Source organism: Styela clava, chromosome 6 (genome assembly GCF_964204865.1).
Source record: "Styela clava chromosome 6, kaStyClav1.hap1.2, whole genome shotgun sequence".
Classification (NCBI taxonomy): Eukaryota; Metazoa; Chordata; class Ascidiacea; order Stolidobranchia; family Styelidae; genus Styela; species Styela clava.
The window spans coordinates 15,090,628-15,115,015 of NC_135255.1; the positions used below are offsets into that span (position 1 = coordinate 15,090,628).

The 24,388-nt window shown below is 34.9% G+C and overlaps 4 protein-coding genes across 5 annotated transcripts; all 4 read right to left on the reverse strand.

The window, feature by feature from the left end:
- Positions 1-25: 25 nt before the first annotated feature.
- On the reverse strand, positions 26-1,322 carry LOC120330828 (translocon-associated protein subunit delta-like). The gene has a single exon (XM_039397775.2). The coding sequence runs from the start codon at positions 1,234-1,236 to the stop codon at positions 736-738; it is 501 nt and encodes a 166-aa protein (XP_039253709.2). The 5' UTR covers positions 1,237-1,322; the 3' UTR covers positions 26-735.
- A 5,343-nt stretch (positions 1,323-6,665) lies between these two features.
- Positions 6,666-14,967, reverse strand: LOC120330968 (homeobox protein PKNOX2-like). 2 transcript variants are annotated; one of them, XM_039397965.2, is made up of 10 exons: positions 12,948-14,967; positions 12,443-12,525; positions 12,068-12,239; positions 11,451-11,533; positions 10,866-10,950; positions 10,377-10,437; positions 10,025-10,140; positions 9,664-9,795; positions 9,461-9,537; positions 6,666-9,030 (listed from the first exon to the last, which is right to left on the reverse strand). In XM_039397965.2, the coding sequence occupies exons 1-10, from the start codon at positions 12,999-13,001 to the stop codon at positions 8,799-8,801; spliced, it is 1,095 nt and encodes a 364-aa protein (XP_039253899.1). In that variant the 5' UTR covers positions 13,002-14,967; the 3' UTR covers positions 6,666-8,798. The 2 variants fall into 2 exon arrangements, with proteins under 2 accessions (XP_039253899.1, XP_039253898.1); XM_039397964.2 differs by having other exon boundaries at positions 10,854-10,950; positions 12,948-14,966.
- A 6,555-nt stretch (positions 14,968-21,522) lies between these two features.
- Positions 21,523-22,674, reverse strand: LOC144424239 (uncharacterized). The gene has a single exon (XM_078113353.1). It carries the CDS (start codon positions 22,672-22,674, stop codon positions 21,523-21,525), a length of 1,152 nt encoding a protein of 383 aa, XP_077969479.1.
- A 321-nt stretch (positions 22,675-22,995) lies between these two features.
- On the reverse strand, positions 22,996-24,105 carry LOC120331393 (uncharacterized). The gene has a single exon (XM_039398463.2). The coding sequence runs from the start codon at positions 24,103-24,105 to the stop codon at positions 22,996-22,998; it is 1,110 nt and encodes a 369-aa protein (XP_039254397.2).
- Between the last annotated feature and the right edge of the window lie 283 nt (positions 24,106-24,388).

Genomic DNA, 24,388 nt, shown 5'->3' on the forward strand with positions numbered 1-24,388 from the left:
GTTACAGACCTAGCATAAGATAGAATCTGAACAAAAAGCACATTGAAATAAAGCAGTTAAATTAACTGTTATTTAAATTTTCGAAAAAAATTTGTAGAAATACCATCAGGTGACGACCAAGAAAAAAATGCAACATCAATAAATTTGAAATATTCATTTAAATGAGAAAACTACAACATAGATGCTTCAGAAATTAGTTGATATCATAATGAAAACGCACATTGCTCACACAGTACATTACAAACATTTCTTCCAAAAAACACGAATTTCATTTTAGAAGACACTGTTTATTTTACTCCAAATTCACAAAATGAGTCGAATTCTTTATATTTTATAGCTTTGATGCTTCAACGAATAGACAGATATCTGGTGTCCAAAAATAAATGACAACCACAAAATTGATAATCGAAATAATGTTTTCCATTTATTTTGGGACACCCTTATAATTTAAAAAACCAGACTTCATCAAACTAAACAGATAAATGCATGAATCTATTAACTTCATTAGAAAACTAAGCAATTTCTAAACTACAATTGAAAAGAGACAAATTATAATGTGAAATCAGTTCGTGATAAAGTGAAGTGTAATGAACTATAAATTTAACATTGTTTGATAGATTACTCGATGATTTTTAATTAAAAGTTACTGCAAAATAAATCTCAAGTGTAATTTTGACTGCATTTTCAAATGTGCAATTTTGAAATTCACTACAATTACAGTGAATATATGTGAAATTAATCCATAACTTCGCTCCGCAAACGACAAACTGCATAGTAGATAAGGACAGCTACGAAGATACCAACAACTTCAGATGTCAACCACAAATCTCTTGTGTTTCCAGGGTGATTGAATTCAATATCAAATAGCGACGAAAGACCAGAAGTATCTTCTTCATTTCTCATTGCTTTTCTGAGAACATTCATTCCATCATCATCAAAGAGACGTAATTTGTAGGTTCCACTTGCAGCATTACTAGATTCTGTAACCCAACTTAGCTGATAAATATTCTGTTCTGGGGATTTGGTAACAGGATATATTTTTCCACCAACTTCTGCAAACAGTGGAAATCCTTGAGCTCCACTGCTACATTGTAACTTGAATTTCACAATGAAGGCAGTGTCATCTGACAGGCGCCTTTCAGTTGTTGTATAAGTTTCCTCTGTTACTGTATGCCTCCCACAGATGTTACCCTGCACGAGCGCTACGCATGCAATGATCAAAACGAAAATCTTCATCTTGTCTTTTAGTTTATTTATAATGGTGAAAAACTTTAAAACTAGGATTCAATATTCTAGTACCAAAAAACAATAATTAGGATAAGATTTACATATTTATCCCGAGGGAGAGGAAAGCGATAAGATGGCTTAATCATACGGCGAACCAAGGCCTCTTGTTCTGTTACCAGTTCAGGTCGGGTATGGGATTGGTTAGCCAGTTATTTGAATTCGGAAGCATGAACTTGATGGTGGAGGAAGCCGTAACCGACCAGTGGTTACATAAACCACCCTACTGCCCCAGGAGTCCAGTAATCTTCTGGCACATAACCATTCCTGTATTCCTAACGCTTAGCACGATGCGCCACACCGCCGAGCCTTTCAATAGTCAATGCAACTTCACATCAGTACATAGCATTAAATGAAAAACAAATACGGTACAGTAGGGCAGTTGTGTTCCAAAATGTGTCAACATTTGGTACAATGAAACAAACACTCTGTCTGTCTCTGAAACGAGAGTGTCTGGCATGACGGCAGATTCAGATTTGAGTAACCTACCAAAAATGAGTTTTTTCGCTGAACACTCTAGTCTAAAATGATATGATAAATTTTTTTCTTTTTCACAATATGTAAGCCCAGTCTGTCTCGTAAAGAAGGGGTTTGCACTCACTGTTATAATAGATGTCTTTTAATGTGGGGGTTAATCTTGGAATGGGATACCTAACTCTGTAACTGGGCTGTACTGAAAAAGGTTTGAAATTGAGAAAATATCTCATTCAGTCAATATCCTGATATTTTGCGACTAATGCCCTTAACCCAGCTAATACCGCCAGTCCGGAAGTGAAATTTTAAAGCAAGTTGTCGGTTGGTCGGAGAATAGTACAGAATTTTTGGTTAAAATGCCGATATTTACTAATTTTGATGTAAAATTCCTGTTTGGGCCATGTTTGACAAGATAATAATATATGTTCCCGACGTACAATTTTTCTGGAATTTGGTTCGAGATGAATTCACAGTATGATTTTTTGAAATATCTTATCTGAAAGTGGGGCACGTAATCAAATAGTACAGAATTTTTGGGTCGAATGCCGATATTTACTAATTTTGATGTAAAATTCCTGTTTGGGCCATGTTTAACAAGATCTTATTATATGTTCCCGACATACAATTTTTCTGAAACTTGGTTCCAAATAACTTCACAGTATGTTCTTTTGGAATATCTAATCTAAAAGTGGGGCACATAATCAAAAAGTGCAAACTTTTAGGTTGAAATACTGATATTTATTAATTTCGATGTAAAATTCATGGTTCGGCCATATTTGACAAGATATTATTATATGTTCCCGACATACAAATTTTCTCAAACTTGGTTCCAAATGACTTCACAATATGTTTGTTTGAGATGTCTTATCTAAAAGTGGGGCACCTAATCGAAAAGTACAGAATTTGGGGTTAAAATGCCGACATTTATTAATTTTAATGTGAAATTTCTTTTTGGCCATGTTTGACAATGTATTATTATATGTTTCCAACATATAATTTTCATAAAACTTGGATTAGGATGACTTCAATATAAGTTCTTTTTTTATATCAACTTCAAAAATCTGCCAGGCCATCGGAAATTACAAATAAGTGTTTTGTAATTCCGAGTATAGCAAAATTCCGCCGTAAATCTGGCAAGTACTTTGCGACTATCTTTCCTTTTTTCCGATGCGGCATTTAAGTGCCATGTTAAATCGTTTTCTGGCAACGCTATTTTACCGTTCCGAAAACGAGAAAGATGTCCGCTGAGAGATGTCTGCTAGGGTAACTTTGGTCACTTTTTATGGATATAATTTGGGTTGAAAATTTCAAAAATAACCAATAATCGGCTAAAATATAGACTGTACCTAATTCCCATGTATTATCTGCACCTGAATACAGGAATACAGAAATATAATGTGCCACTTTGTCCAATAACTAGGTACGTCAAGTCTATTACGGGTACCGGTACCGTAAAAGCAGGTAACTTCGGATGATTTCACTATATTATGAACAATTTCTCCGCCGTTTATTGTTCAATTGAAGCCAAACTTGGAATATAATACATTGAAGCCTTTCTCCTCGCGATAAACTCGGTTTCATATCAATCAATACTTTTTTTCATTCAAATTATTGACTTTATTTGCCTGCCGATCTGTATTCCAAATGTTTATAACTTCGGATGGCCACTTTTCGCTTTGCGTCACTTCGTCGTGAGAGAGAAATGTCTGCGTGATCAGTGACGCGTGATAACGTCGCTGCGTAGAACTTACGACGCCGTGATTCGTTTTGCGTGTCGCACACTGACGTTCATCTATGACGGCCGTTTTTGTGATTATTAATTCTTCCGGGTCGGCGGACATCAAAGTTTTATATATCTGGTGTACCCGTGTGTTTACATCGGCAACAGCTCTTGAAGACAAGAAGGACTGATTTCAAAACCCAAATTAATTTTGTTCTGATTCAATCTTACGTGTTGGCTTTGATCTTACTTATCACCGTTTGTATACTATTAATCGTTCGAGTTTAAAGCGAACGGTGATATTATTATCGTCGCCGAGATGGAGATATTTATTAAGACGATGATTGATGTTGTTATGCTTTGCACCCGCGATTGTGCGAATACTGAATTTTTATTTATAATAATGATTGAATAAATCGGCCGTTATGCATTTATACTTGTCATAAGGCTTTTGGTCCTGATAGCGGGTCGGACACTAATTATAACTATTTCCCTCAAGTTTTAACTTTTTTTTTGAACAAAACAATACCCCAACGGTTATTATAGCTAAAACCGTTACCGACTAATTCACAATTTTATCTGCGGAATTTGCGAACTCAGCACTTTACTCGACGATTTTGACAGTGTCGCGCCATAATTATTACCGCTAAATGCTTCAAAATACAACGCATGTAATAATTTTGCCCAGCCCTATTCCTGACGTTTCGCAAAACTAAACCATTTATCTCTTGACTATTCTTAATTTCATGAAAGTGCTATATCTTGCTATTATGATCGTTTCAATACGAAACAAAAATGAGACAACATGGGACAAATGAAAATAAAAAACGGACGAATAAAATAAGTCGTAAAAGTAAAAATGGAAAACAATTTTTAATACAAAACAAAAATGAAACGAATGAAAATAATAAAAAAGAAAAATGGATGATGAATTACGGTAGGTAGTAAAAGTAAAAAAAATGGAAGTGGACAACAATATGGAACAGTGTAGCTTGTGGCCGTGTTGATAATTCAGATATAATGTATTCACAGGCAGATAGACATGAAACGGATAAAAACGCCAAAAACCTCCAATCTCCTGCTGTGTGCACCTGTGCAGAGTTTCATGCTCACCTGTGCAACATTCTACTCTTAATATATTATCATCGCCGATCGTAAAACCTTGTCATTGTGATAGTATAGATACGCGTATCTGGCTGTTCATCAGCCTTACGTATCAACAACATCTATACGGTCGAAGAATGCCGAAATGTTAACACACAAATTTAATGTGCATTAATCGGATTCACAATAAATAAACAGCATATGACCGGGGCTATAATTAAGTTTTTGTAGGATTTGGTGACGAGGATCAGGTAGGAGTTTTCACTTTATATTTAACTACACGTGGCGCCACATAGTCTGGCGTTCAAATGTCGCAGCGAGTTACGCACGAGCTACGCAATGTGACGTCGGCCTTAAATGAAGCGAAATTGAATCACGTTGTTGACGTCACGTTCAGCGTAAGCACCGTAACGTCGATATTTTGACGAAATTTTTAAATCAAAATAATATATTTTACTTGAATCTCGTACGACATCTCGTGATCACTGTAATTTTCCTTGTACATTGTGTATGCCCTCTAGCGATTGACGGTCTTTTAGTGAAGTTAGCGTCGATAGAAGTCGCTATTTTAGCCGCTCAAAAGCGAGGTGTCAATTTTTGGCAAAAAGGTGATTTTTTGTGTCAAAAAATAAATCCTATTAGGCGACTGAATATGATAAGAGATTAAGATATATAAGGACTCTCTATAGAAACTGCCAGAAGCAGAATATGACGTAATTTAGTCGAGATATAAACGATTGAAAATTTCATCCGAAGTTATAAACCATCCGAAGTTACCTGCGTTTACGGTACCGTATCTGTATTGTAACTGGCCACTCAAGAAAGTACAGAAGTAATTGCCTCCAGAGCTCCCTGGTCTAGCATGAGAGAGAAATTGCAAAATATGGTACTATTAACAAGTAGGTACCGGTACCGTATCTGAATATGTATTTTTCTGCACTTAGAAAGTACCGGTAGCCTATCATATTTCCCTGAACACAGACCTTCTCTTCAAACAGTTAAATATCAAAATACTTGAGGTGCATGTCGCACATCCGTGTCTTAGCCAGTATGGTCTTGAACATGTATCCCGTCTCTGTTATGTCGTTTAATTATTATGCAGATACTATTACACTTTTAAGTAAACGAACATACATAGACTTTAAAACCGGAATTTATCGCGCGATGAAAGTGACAACGCAGACACCGAAGACGTGTCGACGCTCTTTTGCGCCCTTCGCTGGTATTTTTTAGACGTTTCCATAATTATTCTAGGAGAGAAAAAAATTATCACACGATTTCCAAGTCCAGCAATCTCGAAGTCAAGTTTATTCTTATTTCCCATTAAATTCGGACATGCTTGCTCGAACAATGGAGGACTTGCAGTAGTTATATCCAGAATCTATGTATCGCTTTGAAAATCATATGCTACCCCCAATATTTTATAACTTTTTTACTAGAGTTTCAACCATCCATAGTCATGCCACAAAGGAGTGATACAAAAAGGACTTATTTCAAGCCTCGATGCTCATTTTATTAACACCAATATAGCTCAAAACAGAAGGCATCCTAATTTGGAAAAAAATTCCGTCGAATATTAAACTCAAAGAATACTCGCTTACAACATTCAGTGAACGAATGAAAATTCATCTCCTTGATGAATAGATGAACAAAAAAAAAAGACTAGGTTTACTGTATTCTTTATATATTCAAGTTATATTATTATTGTATTATTGCTTGTAGTATCAGTGTTATACCGGTGCTAATTTTTATCTTAATGTCCATGCTCTTTCATTTAGAACTTTTGCCCAAATCTTAATTAACTATTTTCCTCATATTATAATAAATTCTGTCACTAGTGCCCAATTAGAAAAACAGCCCTGTAACATCCTAAATATGAAAAGAATCGAGATCGCTAATACAAACTAATCGGAACTGACCAGCTTTTCTGACAAAGATCGCTTATACAAACTGCAATAACTTATATTCCAGTCGAATTCAGTATCTCTCGCCTCGCCAACAACAATCAACCTATATTTCACCCTCTCGCCTTACAAACAACAATGACTGTTACCTTAAAATTATGAACTTCAAGAGTAAAAGATCCGGTGGTTGCCAAGTGCTTTATTGCAATGCAAAAGGGCAAACAGTAAAAAACATTCGGTACCGTATTATATTCAAGTAAAAGTATTTATACAGTTAGAAAAGACAGTAAATATCTAACTCCAGTTTTTGCTAGGAATCCCCAAAGATAACGAAGGAGAAAACAGCAACAAAATTCATGTTACCATGCAGAAGCAAACAATCTTTTTTTTTTATGTAAGGCCAAGCTCTTTTTGCAAGCGCAAAACGTTTATTTCTGAAAGAGTTTAACTTAACTTCATAGTGTTGAAGTGTTTGTAAACTGTTGAATTGACTGACAAATACTGAACCTACATATTGCTAATGATTAATAGTTCCATCAGTAACTCACAATTTTATTTTTTTACCATTCTATCAGTAATTTTATTTGATGGCTTGGGATTTGGCTTTAATAAGAGAACTTGGAGAAAGTAAAAAAAAAGACCGGGCCAAACACTGCAGTAGTATCATTTAAAATTGGTGGCAAATAGAATACAGACAGGTAGCATATTGCGGCTTAGAAGATACAAAGCAAAAATAAAATGAAACACGAAAAGTATAAAAAAAAAATGCTGGTTAGAAGTACCCAATATCTCTAAAACCCAACAAAAATTTCTTTACAAGAAAACGAAAGAGTACGGGAATCTTGAGCAGAAATGAGTGATATTTATAGAAACAGAATAGAGTTACCATACTTAAAAAATACAGTCTGAAAAAACCATTGATCAAAAACCAAAAGAAAACTATTGTTTATCACCCTTGTGGCGAGAAATGAAAACGACAAAATGTTTATTATGAAACTATTAAAACTCTGCTCACTTGAACATTAGTCATATGTCAAAGGTGCATGAAATGTTTCTGCCAAGAAATTGTCTGGTGAATTAGAACTCAATTCCAAATTTTATGTCAAAAATTTCTATCTATCTGAAGTATATAACTTTCTTAAAAGTTTTATTGTGTGAAATGGAACAAAAAGGCGGCTTTTATCCCTGTCAATGGACAAAACAGCAATAATTAGGTAGTGAACATTTGAGAGGTATTCATTAACTCCTGTTTTCGTCAAACAGCGAAACTTAATTAGTGGAACACAGATGATATTTGCATTTTATATTGCAAATTCAACTTTTAAAACACCATTCATCAGACCAGAGCAAAAAAAAGAAATATATAAAGGCCTCATTTGCCACATTAGGACACTAATAACTGAGTAAAGAAGACATAAAATTATAGCATTGTACCAATTATGAATAAGGAACTTTGAAAAATAATAATAATAAAAGAGTAACATTACAATAAAGTGGAAAAGAACAACAAACAAAACACTCCAGCATGAGGTAAGTTAAAACAAGAGGGCATCGGTCACACGTCGGAAATTGTTGGATCAATAAGTATAACTATTGGTCAATATTTAAAAAAACGTTAATTTAATATTCATAGAAATAAAGAGGCTGTCAATTATATCCAAATGAAGCTTTATAAACTTTTTTAAGTCTTGAGACTGGTAATAATATGGAACATACATAATTGTGATTCAGAGACTATTTTTTTCAAGCATGCCGAATAATAACAGAAGCTAAAAAGGATACTATTATCCATTACTATAAGATTATGTTATTCATGGAATGAACTTACAATATATCTTGCCACTTCCTATACTTATTGATTGGAATCCATAGTGCCAAAATTATATAATGTTCCATACATGTGATGGATAATCAATCACAGCCAGGAAAACTAATTTAAAAAATACTTAATCGAATGGAAAGCGTAATTTTTTTAAATTTTGGTTCACGAAATGTAATGTCCATAGCACAAAGAAGTATTCAACTATTTTTCACATCCTTTTGAGTACGGATAAATCAAGTGACAATCAAACACAAGAATGCTTCCAATATGCTCTTTTTATACAGTCAATGGCTAATTAATTTATATATTGAGTTGCACGTGATTGTGGTTTCTTCAGCCCTACTTTGGCAAACGCTGACTAAAACAGAAAAACAAACAAGAATGCTGGAGAGTTGATAGGAAGAATACAGACACATAATTGTAATATTCAACTCAGCACCGTATATATATATTTATATAAATATAAGACTGTGGTTTGAGCATTTGTTTTTCAGCTGCTTTCCATTGTAACAGAAGCAGAAGCTATCATTGTTCCTGGGTGCAGGTCACCCTCTTCAACGAGAGGGGGTGACCCTTCGTCACTGTTCGTATGGGGCCAGAATCGTTCTGTTGTTCCAGGCCTTGTGGTTTGTTGTTTGTTCTTTTTGGATTTGGCTACGTTTGCATTTGGATTACTTGCATCGAGCATTGGCTGTAATATTCTCCGACGAGCATTAATAAACCTGTAAATGTGGTCAATAATACAATGTGGTTCGAGCTCGGATCTCGAAAGTATTTTACGGAAGTGGTGCCCATATTCCGACACATTGCCCTACCATCATGAAATCCATGACGTTAATATAGGTTGAAAAAAGTGTGGCAAACTATCTTAAACATTATAAATTTTCAATCGACTATTTTCAAAGTTGAAGCTTGAAACAACAGTATCATATTGTTAATCTTAATAAGCATTCATACAAATGACAGACATGGGTCAACAATTACTGTATAGCCAAAAACTTCAGCAATAAAGTTGAAAAAAATATAAAAGAGTGATAGTGTAAGTCAATGCAAATATGTATCTCAAAATGACCAAATTAATATTGGTCTCATGGTTTGTGTACAGCAATAGGCAATTGTCATTCTTCTGAAAAACCTACTAAATTATCTCACCAATTATTAACTTGTAATAATGTTAAGTTGGTCTGAGCTGCAAGAGTCCTCTTTTCATCTTCCGTTGGGTAAGGATGCTGAAAAATTATGTGAATAAATTAGATCAAGTGTGAGAGGGTATTACACAGGCAGTCAGGCACACAAAACAATATAGATTTCTGCTTGATTAGGAATAACAAACACTTCAAATGCATAGTACTTACTACTATATGTGAAAATAACCAGGATCTCAATATTTCAGTGGCTTGTTTAGGTAAGACTCCTCGCTTCGATTTTCTATTGTTACCGTCCTCAATATTATTATGTGGAAGATGATACATGTGAGGTGGAATCACCTAAAACAAAATAAAGCAGCAGTTAAAAAGTATCGATCACAAACTTGAGCCAAGCAAAGGTTTATGCACCGAATTCAAATTTAAACATAAGATTGTCCAGATAGAACTTAGAAGCATAATCTAATAAAACAAACAGACTACAAACCAAGGAGAAACCACAAACGGTGACTAACGATTGTAATCATTCTTCTCTGCTAGTGGAAAGGTTTTTCCTAAACTAGTGAAGTACCTGTGGAGCAGGTGGCGGAGCATTAACTCCTACTTGTGATAAAGGTGTAGAACCGTTGACTATATTTTCATTTGAATGACCATCAGACGATGACGATACACCTGACTGGTATCCACCTACATGAAAAATTGACAAAACATAGATAAGATAGTGGGCCTTGTGCAAATCAATTGTTAATTAGGAAAGGAGAAAAAATGTTAAATCCATTATTGCTATCTCTGTCACTGCTTTGCCAAATTACATTAGTCATATTAGGTAACATTTCAGAAAAATTCTAATCTGACTTGACCGAATTCATTCCATGAAATCAATACAGACTTTGCACTTCAAATAAAAATAATAAAAAGCGTACCTTGCAAAACTATTTCTCCTTGTAAGTTGACAGTGACATTTGCATTTGGAGTATTTGCGAGCTGAAAGCAATATTCAATGTAAATATGATCATGCATAATATGTGAAAATACTCAAAATAACAAGAAATTACTCGTTGATTGCGCAATAACTCGTTGATTGCGCAATAACTCGTTGATTGCGCAATAACTCGTTGATTGCGCAACAGTTGGTAAATTAGTGTGTAGAAATGAACTAAGATTGAAATAGGTTACTAAATAACAGAAAATACATGTGGTGGTAAAATTCACGAATCAAAAACATAAGATGCAGAGAGCGGACTCGATAATTTGCGACCACACACATACAGTCTAATTCACAGAAATACCCATAGTAATCATAAATGATAGCTCTCTTTCAAATAAATGATTGCTCTCTTCAAATCATATGCAAATATGGCATAATTGACAATTTATTTAAATTAGATAAATATATTTACTTGGCCATGTACCGATGTTTGAGCATCTGCAAAAATTCCAGAGTCTGATCTGAGAAGATTTTCGCTGTGCATTTTACCTTTTAAACATGTGATATACCTGAAAAACAACATTTCTACGTAAACAAACCAAATGAGCCGATTATATCTGTTTACAGATTTGTGGGTAGTTTAGTACGTTGTTGGATTAGTGAAAAATGTCAATCGATTAGTTGAAAGTCAAATTATAAGGATCATTTACCTTCTAATGAGAATATAAATTACCTGAATTATAGGTGATTTTACGATAATGGTAGACAAATTAGATGCTGTTTTATCACAAAATTGAAATAGCTCAGTGCTAGAACTATGCATTTACATTTTTTCCACCATATAATATGTTTTATAATATCTGAATGGATAACAAATGTTAGGTAAAATATAGCAATGCTCTTTATTTCTGTATATTCAAATTAGATGGCCAAATGAAGATTTACATTTCAGTATAGTTTTGGTATAATATATAAAAACACTAATTCGCCTCATACCTTTAGTATAATAATAAAAATGATATTTTGCAGCAATAATAATGAATTTACTTATTAGGATAAACTCACATACCGATGACAAAAATCTTTGCAGAGCTCATTCACTTTTTCTAATTCCAATAAATGAATTCGCAAAACTTGGATTGCTTTTATCATCTGAAAATACGAAATGTTAATTAATAAAGAAAATAATCACAAATATCAAAGTATCATATATTTTTATTCTGAATTTTAAACCAACGGAATAACACATTCAGGCATATATGCACATTACTCAAAAATTTTTTTGACAAATTGCCAACTGTTAGATACTAGTCATTTGATGCAACGATAGTTCAAATTCATTTAATGATTTTTGCTCGAGATTGCGCAATTATGGTTTTATTAAATCTGTCGAGTCTGAAACTTTGACATTTTTTAGGCTGGGAGTCAACATTTGAAATTGTGGAGAGAGATAGATGAGAAATACACAAACAACCAGTGCTAATCATTCCATTGAACCTGATTGATTGGGAATTTACTTTTTGAAATGAATATCCCACAGGATGGTTTCTTAAGTTCTGTTATGAAAGCTAGACCACAAAAGCAAGTTGTTTCATTTTGATTCCATACTTATGAATCATTGGATCCTGTGTTAGGAGCCATTGAACTAATATGTCAATGTTCTAAAAAATTATAAATTTATTTTACCAAATTATCAATCTCTGAATCATTTGTTAATATTGGAGTCATTTCATATTGTCGTTGTCTCACAAATTCTTGCAATTCTTCATCAAATGCAGAAGAAGTAGGAGCCTCGTCCCCTTGTGTTGCTTGTTCACACTTTTCAAACAACATTTCCAATAGAACAAATAGTGGATGACTGGAAACATAATTCATACATTAGCAAACGATGGTCAAATTTGTAAAGTTGAGTATAAATTGAAAAAGGGATTTGTGAACTAATTGTTTAGCAATTAGCATACAAAATTACAAAAAAAAACTACAAACTTATTACATCTCCTAGAAATATTGTTTTTCAATCATGTCTGTCAACTGATTTTGATCTGCAAGAAGATTACTTACTTCTTGATTAATTTTTTGTCTCTTTCAATCTGTATTGCATCTTCTAAATCTTGTACAGGGGCATCAGAGTTTTGTCCATGTTCCTGAAGTAGAGATGAACAATATATCTTGGTACTTGCTACTAAATTCAACATTTTGGAGCTAGCATTTCTTGCATAATTTACAATCAATAGGCAAAGATAGTTATTGAATTTTGAAAATTTGCATTCAATTCCGGCAGGTGGGTGAATCTAGGTAGGAAACAGATCAGTTTTCCAAGTGTTTGCTCTACGAGGAAAAGCTCTGCAGGAGTAGCGACTAATTTGTAAGGTCTAATGGGCTACTTTTTTAGGAGGACTGAAAGCTCTATCGAATTTATCACCCCCTGTTTGTAGAGACTGGTATGGGTTTAGAAACAGCAACCTTGGACCTGTGATGCTAATATAGTTGAAAATGCATAGACAGAAATAGACGAGCAAAACCAGTGACATTGGGAAAATACATGAAAATAAATGATATTACTTACTTTGATATGCTGAGCCCTCTCGTCAGATGTATATTGGCTCATTTTTCTGGTCATTTGTGCATAAGATCATTAAGAATTCCACTTGGTGATTTGACTATTGACATGGGTTGAGGTGAGATCAGTGTTACATCACAATGATGTAAAAGCTATACAGTGTATATACAGTGGTATAAGGTAAGAACATGAGACATAGAATATTTAAAACATTTTTACACCAAGCCCTTTCAATATTGAGTACTAGTATAGTACTATTATATTTTATATTCCACAATGGGTTTCCACATTTAACACGCCGTGAGGTAAGTCAATACGACAGACAGATCAATCATTTTTTAACCCAATTCTTTCGGACTGGTTGCCTGAGTATGGCAATATTTACCAGTACATGAATGATTTTGGAAAGTTGGAGGAACCATTGCAATGACAAGCACAGAAGCATGTTTCAAAAGCTAAGTAACAGCCAATTGCCAGATCTATTATTTTATTAGTGAATCTGGCAGAATTTGTCTATCGTCTGATCTAAATAGAGAAAAATTCCTTTCAAATTGCACTGCAAATATATAGATATTTTCCAGTAAGTGAATCTAACATAAACTGCACCTCTATGCAACATTACTGAGAGAGCTTCATTTTTACAAATTGATTATTTTTTCATATTAGCATATTTTCAGAGGAGGCAGAGGTAGAAGTTTTTTATTTCAAAGATTTTTCTTAGTACCATATAATCAAACTATTTTATTCCAGTACAAGGATTGTTTATTCTATATTATATATACATTTTATAATATTTTTGAACCATGCAGGTCAGCTCAATATAATATTATCTTCATCCTAAACACCAACAAATTTATATTTCAAACATTTCATATTTATCCCAATTGTGAATGATTCTATAATCACATTCCAACCTGCCACTAGTCTATAATCCATAAAAATAGATTCCAGTTAGCTAGAATGCTGATTGGCAAAACAATCATGATTGAAAATGCACACATTAAAGAAATGATTAAATACGAGCGGGAATAACATGCAGTGATATCTTTCCTGTCTGTCTATAGATGACAACTGAGGTACTTCCTTTACATTTTGAATTCAAGCTGTACAATGTAATTGCATGTCCTTACGAGTGCAATCTGACAATGATTTATGTTTTGCACATTCTATATACTGTGGCTACCTTATCACCAATGAATTGGACATATTTGCAACATTAAAACTAATGATTTTTTATTGCTATACTGTATTATTTTCTTGACAGCCGTTCGGATATCAAACAATGCATTGAAACAATATGTTATATCTTTTAGCACTTTAGTATGCAAGCAATTAGAATACTAACAATTGTTTCCAACTAACAATTGTTTCCAACTAATATACGTCATTCACAGAGTCTGTATTCAAACAATTGAACACAAGCAGAAAAACAATCACACCTGGTGAATATACACACAATGCCATTGCAGATGTTTATTTGATCTATGGACTTATTATATATTATAGAACATTCCTTTGGGGACCTGCTTCTATGCAACATTGCTGGGATATATTAATACATACAAGTAGTGTTTTATCATATTATGACCAATCTTTAAAAAGTTTGAAGCCAAAACAGCAATAGAATATATCCTCTGTGTATGTCAGTATGTACAGCTGTAAGATTATACAGTTGGTTTATGCTATGTTTCATCCATGTAGTGCGCTTTATTGCATGCTAGACTAACTTGTTTAATGAAAATGGCCGCTAACGCTCAATGTACTGATATAACGGTTTTCGAGCGCCCGTGATTTTCTCTCGCCTATCTTTCGCTGTTTCATCAACAGGCTAAGCTTTCGTATAACTCTTCATAATTCGCGCTCAATATCGGCTTTCACGCATCAACTTACAAATAAACCGTGTGCCAAACATATTACAGCCATTTGTAAAGCAATGCCGCCTCCGCGATGGCTACAAAAGTCGAACACAACACAATTTGATGGACAAGCAAAGCAACAAACCGACTGTCAATCTTCGTCACTGTGATGGCAGATAATGGCGGACCGTGCGAGAGATGCCAGATTGACAACGTCAAAGTCACGTGATCTTTCTGGCTTATGTGATTGGTGGATAATTTGAATGGCGAAACTGTCGCTCTCGTTGCCGTCTCAATCGACTGTTAAAACAACGTGATTGCCGTTGTGGGCTGGGATTACGATATAGAAAAAACACTCACGGACGCTGTGATAATCTCGGTATCGAGTGGCAGACAGACAAGGAAGAAGATGCATTTTCTTTGATCGTAGCATCCAATTCGTAGAGCCGGATTTATAAGGCTCTAGGGCCTGGTGAGTATAAAGCTTCATATTTTTCATGACGAATGGAAATAGATGGATAGTTTATTTTGAAAACTCCATAATACACACAAATTGAAAGTGGAGAATTCTGGAGAGCGGGCAAAACCTTTAAAAAAGTTTAAAACACGAGAAACAGAATGCGCCCGCCCACCAGCACACACAAAGTTACAATATATATCTGTATATTCCTTAATTTGAATGCCTTGAAAGGATGGAAATAAATTCAATTTTCAATCATTTGAAACTTACACTGGTACAGTAATATACAGATATATGTTGTTAATTAAAGTAATGTTTATTTTGCCCCATCCCTTAATGATATTGCGATAAACCGAAGATCTTTGGCGTCAAATGTAAACATTGATCAACGGATAATATTATTTCCAATTCTTAAAAGAATTTTACAATATGATCTATTGAATTGATCATTACTCTACAGCAGGCATGTCCAACCTTTTTAGTGCCACTTTCACATGACGAAACTCATTGCGGGCCTCAAACATATACCACATATACCAGTTCTGATTTACGTTAGTATTTGCGCGTCGCTGAATCAAACGCTTGGATTGCACAAAGCTGTTGCGAATATCTGAAATCATGCATTTGTACGCAGTGACTAAATTTCAGAAGTTTTATTTAACGCAAAAATTACATACACACCATAGCAAAAAACAAACAGAAAAAAAAAACGTATACCGGAGCCAGTAACAAAGTAGCCTACAGTAGACTTTTTATTTTACGGTTGTGATAAGGATGATCAAAGCCTACCCTACACGAAAGATATTAATCATAACGACTTACGGTAAATTTGGGTTGCAAATTTATTCTTATAATTTTCCTCGACCAATGATCGCACAATAGCTTTCGATTTTGTTGAGCAAAACGCGCGGTCCTTCGAGAAATAAAAAAAAACATCGATGTCAACCAGGGCGCAAGATTTGGTACAAGTGTGATAAGCAGAACCGATATTGGGATATAGAGGGCCGGCACAAACAAACCAAAATCACGAAATATACCTTGCTGAAATAGACAAATCGTTTATATCAGTGCTTACTATAGCCGAAGTAAATTGAAAGCGATGTCTTCAAAATTTTTAATGTTTGAATGTGAGTGTTCCTTTTCACATCCATAATACAGTTGTTTGAGTTTCACAATTTATTCGAGTAATTCTATATTATTAGTTTAATACTACCAAATACTCTAAACGTAATACAACCAAACACTCAAGTACAAGATCTCGAGCGAGATTTCTCAGTATTATAGGTCTTATTGGCGATTTTGCAGGTGAATGTATTACTTTTGACATCATTATTTAAAAAAGAATATTTCTATATTTAAAAAGAGAATATTTAGGTACTTTGTTCGTTTTTTTGTATAATATCATTATGTACGATTATTACTTATCGATTTTAATCGGTAAGTATGTTGATAGGTATTTGTCTGTTTGTCTGTCTGTCTGTTAGATGCACGCGATATCTCACGAAAGCAAATTTGAATCGGCTCCAGATTTTGCATGTGCATTCATCATATGTCGGACCAGAAGCCTATTGATTTTGGATGAATTATGTCGTATAATTAGCGAGTTATTAATTGATTAGTGATGGGACACAAGGTGTCACTATGGATCAAGAGCGCTGTTTTGGGGGATCCCCTAACTTTCGATCGATAAGTCTTCGGTCTCTGACCAATATTCTCGTTTAGTAGTTGGTGCATTTGTCAGTGGCGTCGAAATTCGCTCGTTTTTGTAACGTTGTTGCCAGTAAGCGATAAAAGCACCAACTACAGTCTTGACCCTCTTCATTTTATTTGAAAAAAATATCCCAACAATTCGTTTGCGATTTCATAAGCTGCTTTTAAACATTTTGAAACCACCGAAAATTGAATTGACCACAATAATTGCTAGTGAATACACGTTACAATTATACACACTGCATTCTGACTAATTTATCAAATTACTCCTCGAGCCAAAAATTGAAGAAACTTCTGTCAATGAAGTTCTACTGGTATTTTGCTCGGTTAATCCCGATTTTCTGTCGAGCTCCCAAATACATAAGGCTGTGGTGTAACCGGAATTTTCAATTTGAGGTCCAATGGCCCAGTAAAAGTAATCCATATAATGCGTTGCTCACGGTACAACCGTTCTATAGTCTAGTCTAGATCAGAGGTGACGAACCTGCGGCTCGCGGGCCGCGTGCGGCCTACCAAGAAATTTCATGCTGCCCGCGAAGCTTTCAGGCGATTGAGTATATGTTTGGCTTGAAGTCAAACCTTCAGGGACTGTACAGCGAAAACGGGAGCGCCGTATTACTTATCTTACTGGGAGCGCTATTTGTATTTCCAATAATCATATTACCTTGAATTGTCTGATCATCGATACCTTTAACAATGGAAGATCTTGAAAAAATGCCTACATTTCAAAAATCGGTTAATTACCACAGGATGGATTCGTTTATAATTTCTGTATCCGGAGGCTAGCGATCTTTTGTACAAAGCCCTCGCCACTAATGCAAGAATGTGAAATTTGAGAAAAACATCACGTTCTGAAATAACAAATTAGTAATAATCAAGTTGCGGTGCGGATCGGGCTAGGAATGATTTGCGAATTTGAATTTTTAGCTCAATCTTCATTCATAGCCCTCACCCTAAAACAGATCTCGTAATACTTATCTGAAGCATTATTAACTAGGAGAAATAGGATGAAATTTCTATGAAACTGACTGCCGTAAATAGACAGGTCCCTGGTAAAAAGCCCCATTTTCGACGAATAATGTTTTTCTGTTATGTTATGTTGTCGGGTATGGATTCTGCAGTTGCGCAAAGTATTCAATTGTCGACTAATCCGAGTCTATTTATAATGTCTTGCCTTAATAATTTAATTGTTTGTGTTAATGTAACCTGCGGTATTTCTTCGACTTATCACGGCAATCTACGGCCATAAAACGTTTGTATTTTTGCGATGTAACTAATTATACAAATTTGATCTGGTTGTTGCAACACTCTCTACGCTTTGTCACAACGCTACCACCCGAGATTATTTTCGAGATAACAACGTTAGGAAAATCCTTGAATTTGCGTAAAATATCAGACTTCAATTTACCGTGTTCCCCCGAAAATGAGACTGGGTCTTATTTCAATTTTCTTCCGAAAAATACCACTAGAGCGTATTTTCGGGGGTGTCTTCTATTTTCATTTATCAAAGACAAAATTACAAAATAGAGAATTACGAAATTTTCAAATATGCAAAATATGAAAACCAATATCCATTTACTGTTAAATAACACGTTTTTATTCAAAATAGATGCAAAACATAGATTACAATCATTCAAAACGGGTAGGAGAGATTTTCTGCTTTCTGCTACTAGGTCAAAAAAAATTCCACTTTATTGACTAGGTCTTATTTTAAGAGGAGGGCTTATTGGACACGTCAGTGGACACAGCAATCGTTTTGCATTTATGCTGGTACTCTTCTTCTTCTGTCTGTTCTTCATCGTGCTGATAGGTATTTGTCTGTCTTTCTGTTAGATGCACGCGATATCTCACGAAGGCGAGGTTGAATCTGCTCCAAATTGCATGTGCATTCATCATATCTCGGACCAGAAGCCTATTGATTTTGGATGAATTATGTCGTATAATTAGCGAGTTATTAATTAATTAGTGATGGGACACGCGGTGTCACTATAGAGTCATGAATCGAAACCGCAGTTTCGATCGATAAGTCTTCGGTCTCCGACCGATATTCTCGTTCTTATTTATTGACACGTTTTTAAAAAGTCGCTTTTCTCTTTGATTACTGGACCAATCTCTTTAAAATTTTCAGTGCTTGTATTAAAATCATTTTTTATTTCATGCTAGATCTTATTTTCGGGAAAACACGGTACAATATAAATTTATTGTACAGTGATACCTCGGTATAGTCGATCAAAACATTCGAGTAAAAAATGATGCTGTATTCGAACGGAAATTCGGATCTCGAACACCCGAACCGAGCGGCCGAGTGAAATGACGAGAGTATACAGTTGAGAGTTTCCAAATCGTCAATTCGTCCTGATATGAAGCGCTTAGTAAAGCAAAAAAGTTTCCAAAAATCTCACTAAGATAAACATGCATTGAATGTTCTATTTTTATTTTACGCTGCAATATATCATCAAATAACTTCAGCCGTATGGACGCAGTTGTTCGTTTTTTCCTTGAAAATTATTAGGTATAATAGTACAGTATGACTAAAAAGTTGTGCGGCCCGCTCACTCAGCGGTGACTGATAAAATGGCCCGCGATAGCAAATGGGTTTGTCACCCCTGGTCTAGATCTATACCCACTATATCCGTTTATGATAGGTTTGCCTGACCCATGTGCTACCCTAACATCATGTAATAAAATATGACATATACAACATTTGCGAAAACGTAATGAATAATAGAACCTTGGTTTTTTGCCACTTTCACCAAAGCAGATCAAATCACTTTTTCCTTTGGCACTTGTACACCATAAAGAAGTGTGTTAGCTGTTGTATTCGAAGTGTTTTCAACACTAAATTATCAACACTGACGTCAAAGTATTTAGACTTTTCCACAATATACAATGAATGTTCCAACGAAAATTGACTTACTTGCGCACTCCCGAAACAATAGATAGGAAAACATAAAGTTCTCTATGAAACAACAATAGCGATTTCGCAAGGATTTGTTATCCAATAAATTGGGATCATGTGCAATTTTTCAATTTGATGAAGTATTCCAATTTTTGTGAGATTTTCGTATTATGTTTCCGAAAAAGCTGGGATAAACTGTGTTAAAATGTAAAATCATGTGTCATCTTTTTAATGGCATATGTTTAAATGTTTTTTTCAGCCAAAATAGATTTTGAATTGGCCACCCAAATTGCACGCGCCCAGTCGAAAAAATACAAAACAATTAGCCGAAATCTCAGAATAGAGGGTTGGAAACTGTAGTGAAAAATAACCAGGAGAAAAAAACTGCATCGTATGATGTGTTTTCAAAACAAGTGTTACTATTTTTTTCTTCCCCAGGAACTGTCCGCCTGAAATTTGAAATGAACTTGCAATTCTGAATGTCTAAAAACTTGTGACATACGATTAATACCTCGAAGCTGAATACAGAAAAAGTCAAAACGTGTTGCTTTGATAGTCAACAAAATACAATTTCGGGGTAAGTAATTAATTGAGCACATATTGTTCAATAAGTTTTTGTGGCGAGATGGGCGAAAATTTGCAATACCTAGTATAGGCTACAAAATGGCGGTAATTAAAGAGTTCAATTGTGACGCCTGAACGCCAATAGTGCAATGTGCTTATGACCGACGTAAACACGAAGACTGTATCGCGAGTCACGACGCGTAAATGGCAGTCTTTCGATGGATAAAACTTACCTGGAATCATAAGCAATAATCATCGCCAGAATATTTCTCTACAAGATTATCTTGTACGGTATATTTCAAAAAATTTGCCAGGTAGAAAATGCCGAACGGGACCCGTCCCATTTTCCATAAAGACACGTATAAGTGAATGTACATGGAGATACGTATAGGTAACAAAACATGTCATATTTTGTGTTTGAATTCACTAAATGGTATGGGATAAATATAACAAATAAAGAAAAACGTATGTTATCCTAGGTTCCATTACATTTGAATCCACGTGCATTTGAACCCACGACAGTTGCACCTATGGAAATTTTGAATTTTACGAATATTTGAACCCATACTATCCCTAACCCATGGATTTTAGCACCCTCATATAGATTGAACCCGCGGATATACGGGTGCAAATGTATGGGTTCAAATGTACGTGGTTTCAAATGTACGGTAACCGTTATCCTAGACCCGGAGGATCCTATAAGAGTATAAAGTAGACGGTTCCCAACTTTTCCTGGTTCGCAGTACTTCCAGTCGCGGGTACATTTTAACAGTTCTAATTTTAATAAAAAGCGTGTCAAGAGTGTTTACAAGTTGTTTTTTGTTTGTGAGAAACCATAGTAACAAGAATCCGTGAATTTGAAGTTATATGATACACTCGTATGAAAATGTTAAAAATAAATTAAAATATTATAATATCATCAAGTCATAAGTCCACCATCATATACATTTATGCAAAAGCATGCTCGTTCTGTTTAATTCTGATATACACCAAATACTTACGTTCGTCACATAAAGCAAATTATTAATGCAAATAAATTTTGAATGGGAATTAAACACAATTTTGCTGAATTTAAGTTGAGCCGACACTGAATCATTTATCAGATTCACCTATCGGTTGCGACATTGCATTATTGCTGTCATCAGAAGTTGTTACCGACCTTTTTTTTATTCTTGTAATCATCCTTTTGAACGGAATTTTAAAAATTTCCCCGGTGTTTTGGAATGTTGCGATTATGCAAAAAACGTTAATCATTAGGCTAATATCATACAATGTAGTGGGAAGAATTCGTGGTATGAAAATATTCTCTCCAGGAATGACGGAAACTATCGCCATAGTGCAAATATCTGAGAGAACAGTTATAGCACAGCATATCATAGATCTGTGTATAGTTCTTAGCACAGTGTTAGTGTTTTTCCTACCTAATATAACTTGAAAACAAGTCAAAATGGAGTTTTTCAGTCTCTTATCAAGCCTTGTAGCTGTATTTGAGTCTTTGCTTCCTGAATTACATATATTTTTATGTCTACGGGTTGTCGAGTCATTGAGCATCAATGGATAAATAAATAGGCCCAGGAGGGTCAACTGAGCTACAATCAGAAGACCTCCGAGAAAATAGGATCCCGTGTTTCCAAAGAAATTTTCAATGTCTGTGAAATTTGCTTCCGAGTTGATGACACATCCGTAAGGCAACGAGGTATACGAGTACGGTATCGTGTACACACAACTAATTCCGATGCACATCGGTGTGAATAAAATCATTGCAATCCATCCAATAGGCGACACAAATTTTCCAGCCATTTCGTTCACACTTGGTTGGCTATATATAATCTTTTGGCGCAGCCATAAGAAGAAATATACTGCGTAAATAGACACCGAAAATGCCCCGTTTGTTATGTCGAAAATGAGCTCACATGTCTCCAAACCTCCTGGAATTATTGGAAGATTCATCAGTATTGCATTGGCTATCAGTCTTGGAAGAAGCAATACAACTGCTAATATGCACGTTGTATATATGACACCGCGGTTCAGGTTGGATGCTCCTGGTTTCTGCTTCCATTTTTGTTTCTTTACCCCGTAAATCACTAGACAAGCAAATATATAAATAGTCCCTGTTATGAGGAATGCGTTTAACACTTTGCAACCCGTCAGTATTGAAAAGGGTATTTTGAAATCTGTTGAAGAATTGTTGGCTGCTTCTGTAGTTTGATAAGTTTTCATGGTGACATTAAAATCCATGAGCATCTTACAAATGCCACCTTGTTTGTGGCTCTTTTGTGTCACTAAACTGTCACTGAAAATATTAAAAAATATATACAATTGAGAATGAAAAAATACAATTTTGGTTACGTATAACATGGTTATTGTAATTGCATTATAACGATGATGCAAATATAGATAACGTTCAAATAATGCTAAGATTTCAAATTATCTTTCGAGCTGTAATCTTATAGTATCTCGCGATCCGGATTAGTAGGCGTCATTTTTTTGGACTCGCTATTTTTCAGTCGACACCGAGCTCTTTGAAAGATAACACTGAAACTATGCATATATAGTCTTGGTATATCATAGAATTGTTGTCTCTGAGATTTGAGGTTCCTGCATTCTTTCTATATTTTGAGCACAACCTGAGAACAGTGTTTTTAAAATTCCTCTGGTATTTTGAAATGTTGCCACAATACAGAACACGTTTATCATTATACTAATATCATAAAGGGTAGTCGGCAACACTCGTGGAATGTCAAGATTTTCCTCTGGGATACTTAATACAATTGCCATCGTGAAAATATCGGATGAAATTGTAATAGAGCAGCACACCATAGATCGATGTATAGTTCGTGACACTATATTTGCATCGGGTTCGCCCTTTATCATTCGCCAAATTGCGGAAAAGAGGCGTTTTATTTTGTAAAATTTGATTCCGGTTTCTGATGGATCGTTCCCTCGTGATATATTATTGTTTTCGTGGACTGCAGAATTGCTGAGCGCCAACGGATAAATGAACAAGCCCAATAGTATCAGTTGTGCCAATATTTGGAGTCCTACCATTAAATATGGACCGGATCCTTTGAAAAAATATTCCAAATCTGTCAGGTTGGCACGTAAATTGATGACACAACCGTAAGGGAGTGATTCAAATGATGTAGGGAGAGTAAACATAACAGTTAGTCCAAGGCTCATGATGATCAGAAGAGACATTGCAAACCACCCAAGAGGATTGGCGTATTTTCCTGTCATTTGTCGTACCGTCGGCTGTGCATAAATAAGTAGTTGTCGAAACCATAAAAAAGAATAGATCGCAAATGCTGCTAAGGTGTATGCACCGTTAGTGATGTCAAATACCACTTCGCACATTTGTAAACCTCCAGGTATGAGCGAAATGTTTATAAGCACGGCGTCTGCTACAAGTCTGGGAAGAAATAGAATAACAGCTACAATGCATGCGGTGTAAATGACTCCACCATTTACGTTGGATATCCCTGTTGATTTCTTCCATCTATGATTTTTTATACCATATATTATCAAGCTGATTATAATGTACATAGTGCACGCCAAAAGTACAGCATTAACCACTCGACAGATAGTCTTAATGTGAAAGACTGATTTCGGATTGTATTCCCGGAGAGCCGGTATTGTGAAATATGCCACTGTCGAGTTGTCGCTAGTTAGCTTCATCATGTATCAGTTTTAACCATCAATATGAAGAACAGCTCTTATTATTTTAATTTTAACTAAGTAGTAAAACAATGATTGGCATTTATCACTCTCAAAAGCATCAGCAACTTAGGTAAAATAATACGATACAGCATGCTATTGGATAGCAGATGATTTAAAATAATGAAATAAATAGTAAAATTTTGCACACACGACTGTTCGGTATGTCAAAAACACGATAACAAAGTACAAAATAAATAACTGATAGAAACAAATGATATAAGTTGTCGTCAAGATTATGCCT

What these genes read in the sequence shown, in the direction of transcription:
- LOC120331393 (XM_039398463.2), bottom strand. Translation starts at nt 24,105, where the DNA reads ATGAAGCTAACTAGCGACAACTCGACAGTGGCATATTTCACAATACCG.
- LOC120330828 (XM_039397775.2), bottom strand. Translation starts at nt 1,236, where the DNA reads ATGAAGATTTTCGTTTTGATCATTGCATGCGTAGCGCTCGTGCAGGGT.
- LOC144424239 (XM_078113353.1), bottom strand. Translation starts at nt 22,674, where the DNA reads ATGCTCATGGATTTTAATGTCACCATGAAAACTTATCAAACTACAGAA.
- LOC120330968 (XM_039397964.2), bottom strand. Translation starts at nt 13,001, where the DNA reads ATGACCAGAAAAATGAGCCAATATACATCTGACGAGAGGGCTCAGCAT. An exon ending in GACAAAAAATTAATCAAGAA is followed by an intron (nt 12,240 to 12,442) that starts GTAAGTAATCTT and finishes TTATGTTTCCAG; the next exon opens with TCATCCACTATTTGTTCTAT. An exon ending in ATTCAGAGATTGATAATTTG is followed by an intron (nt 11,534 to 12,067) that starts GTAAAATAAATT and finishes TCGTATTTTCAG; the next exon opens with ATGATAAAAGCAATCCAAGT.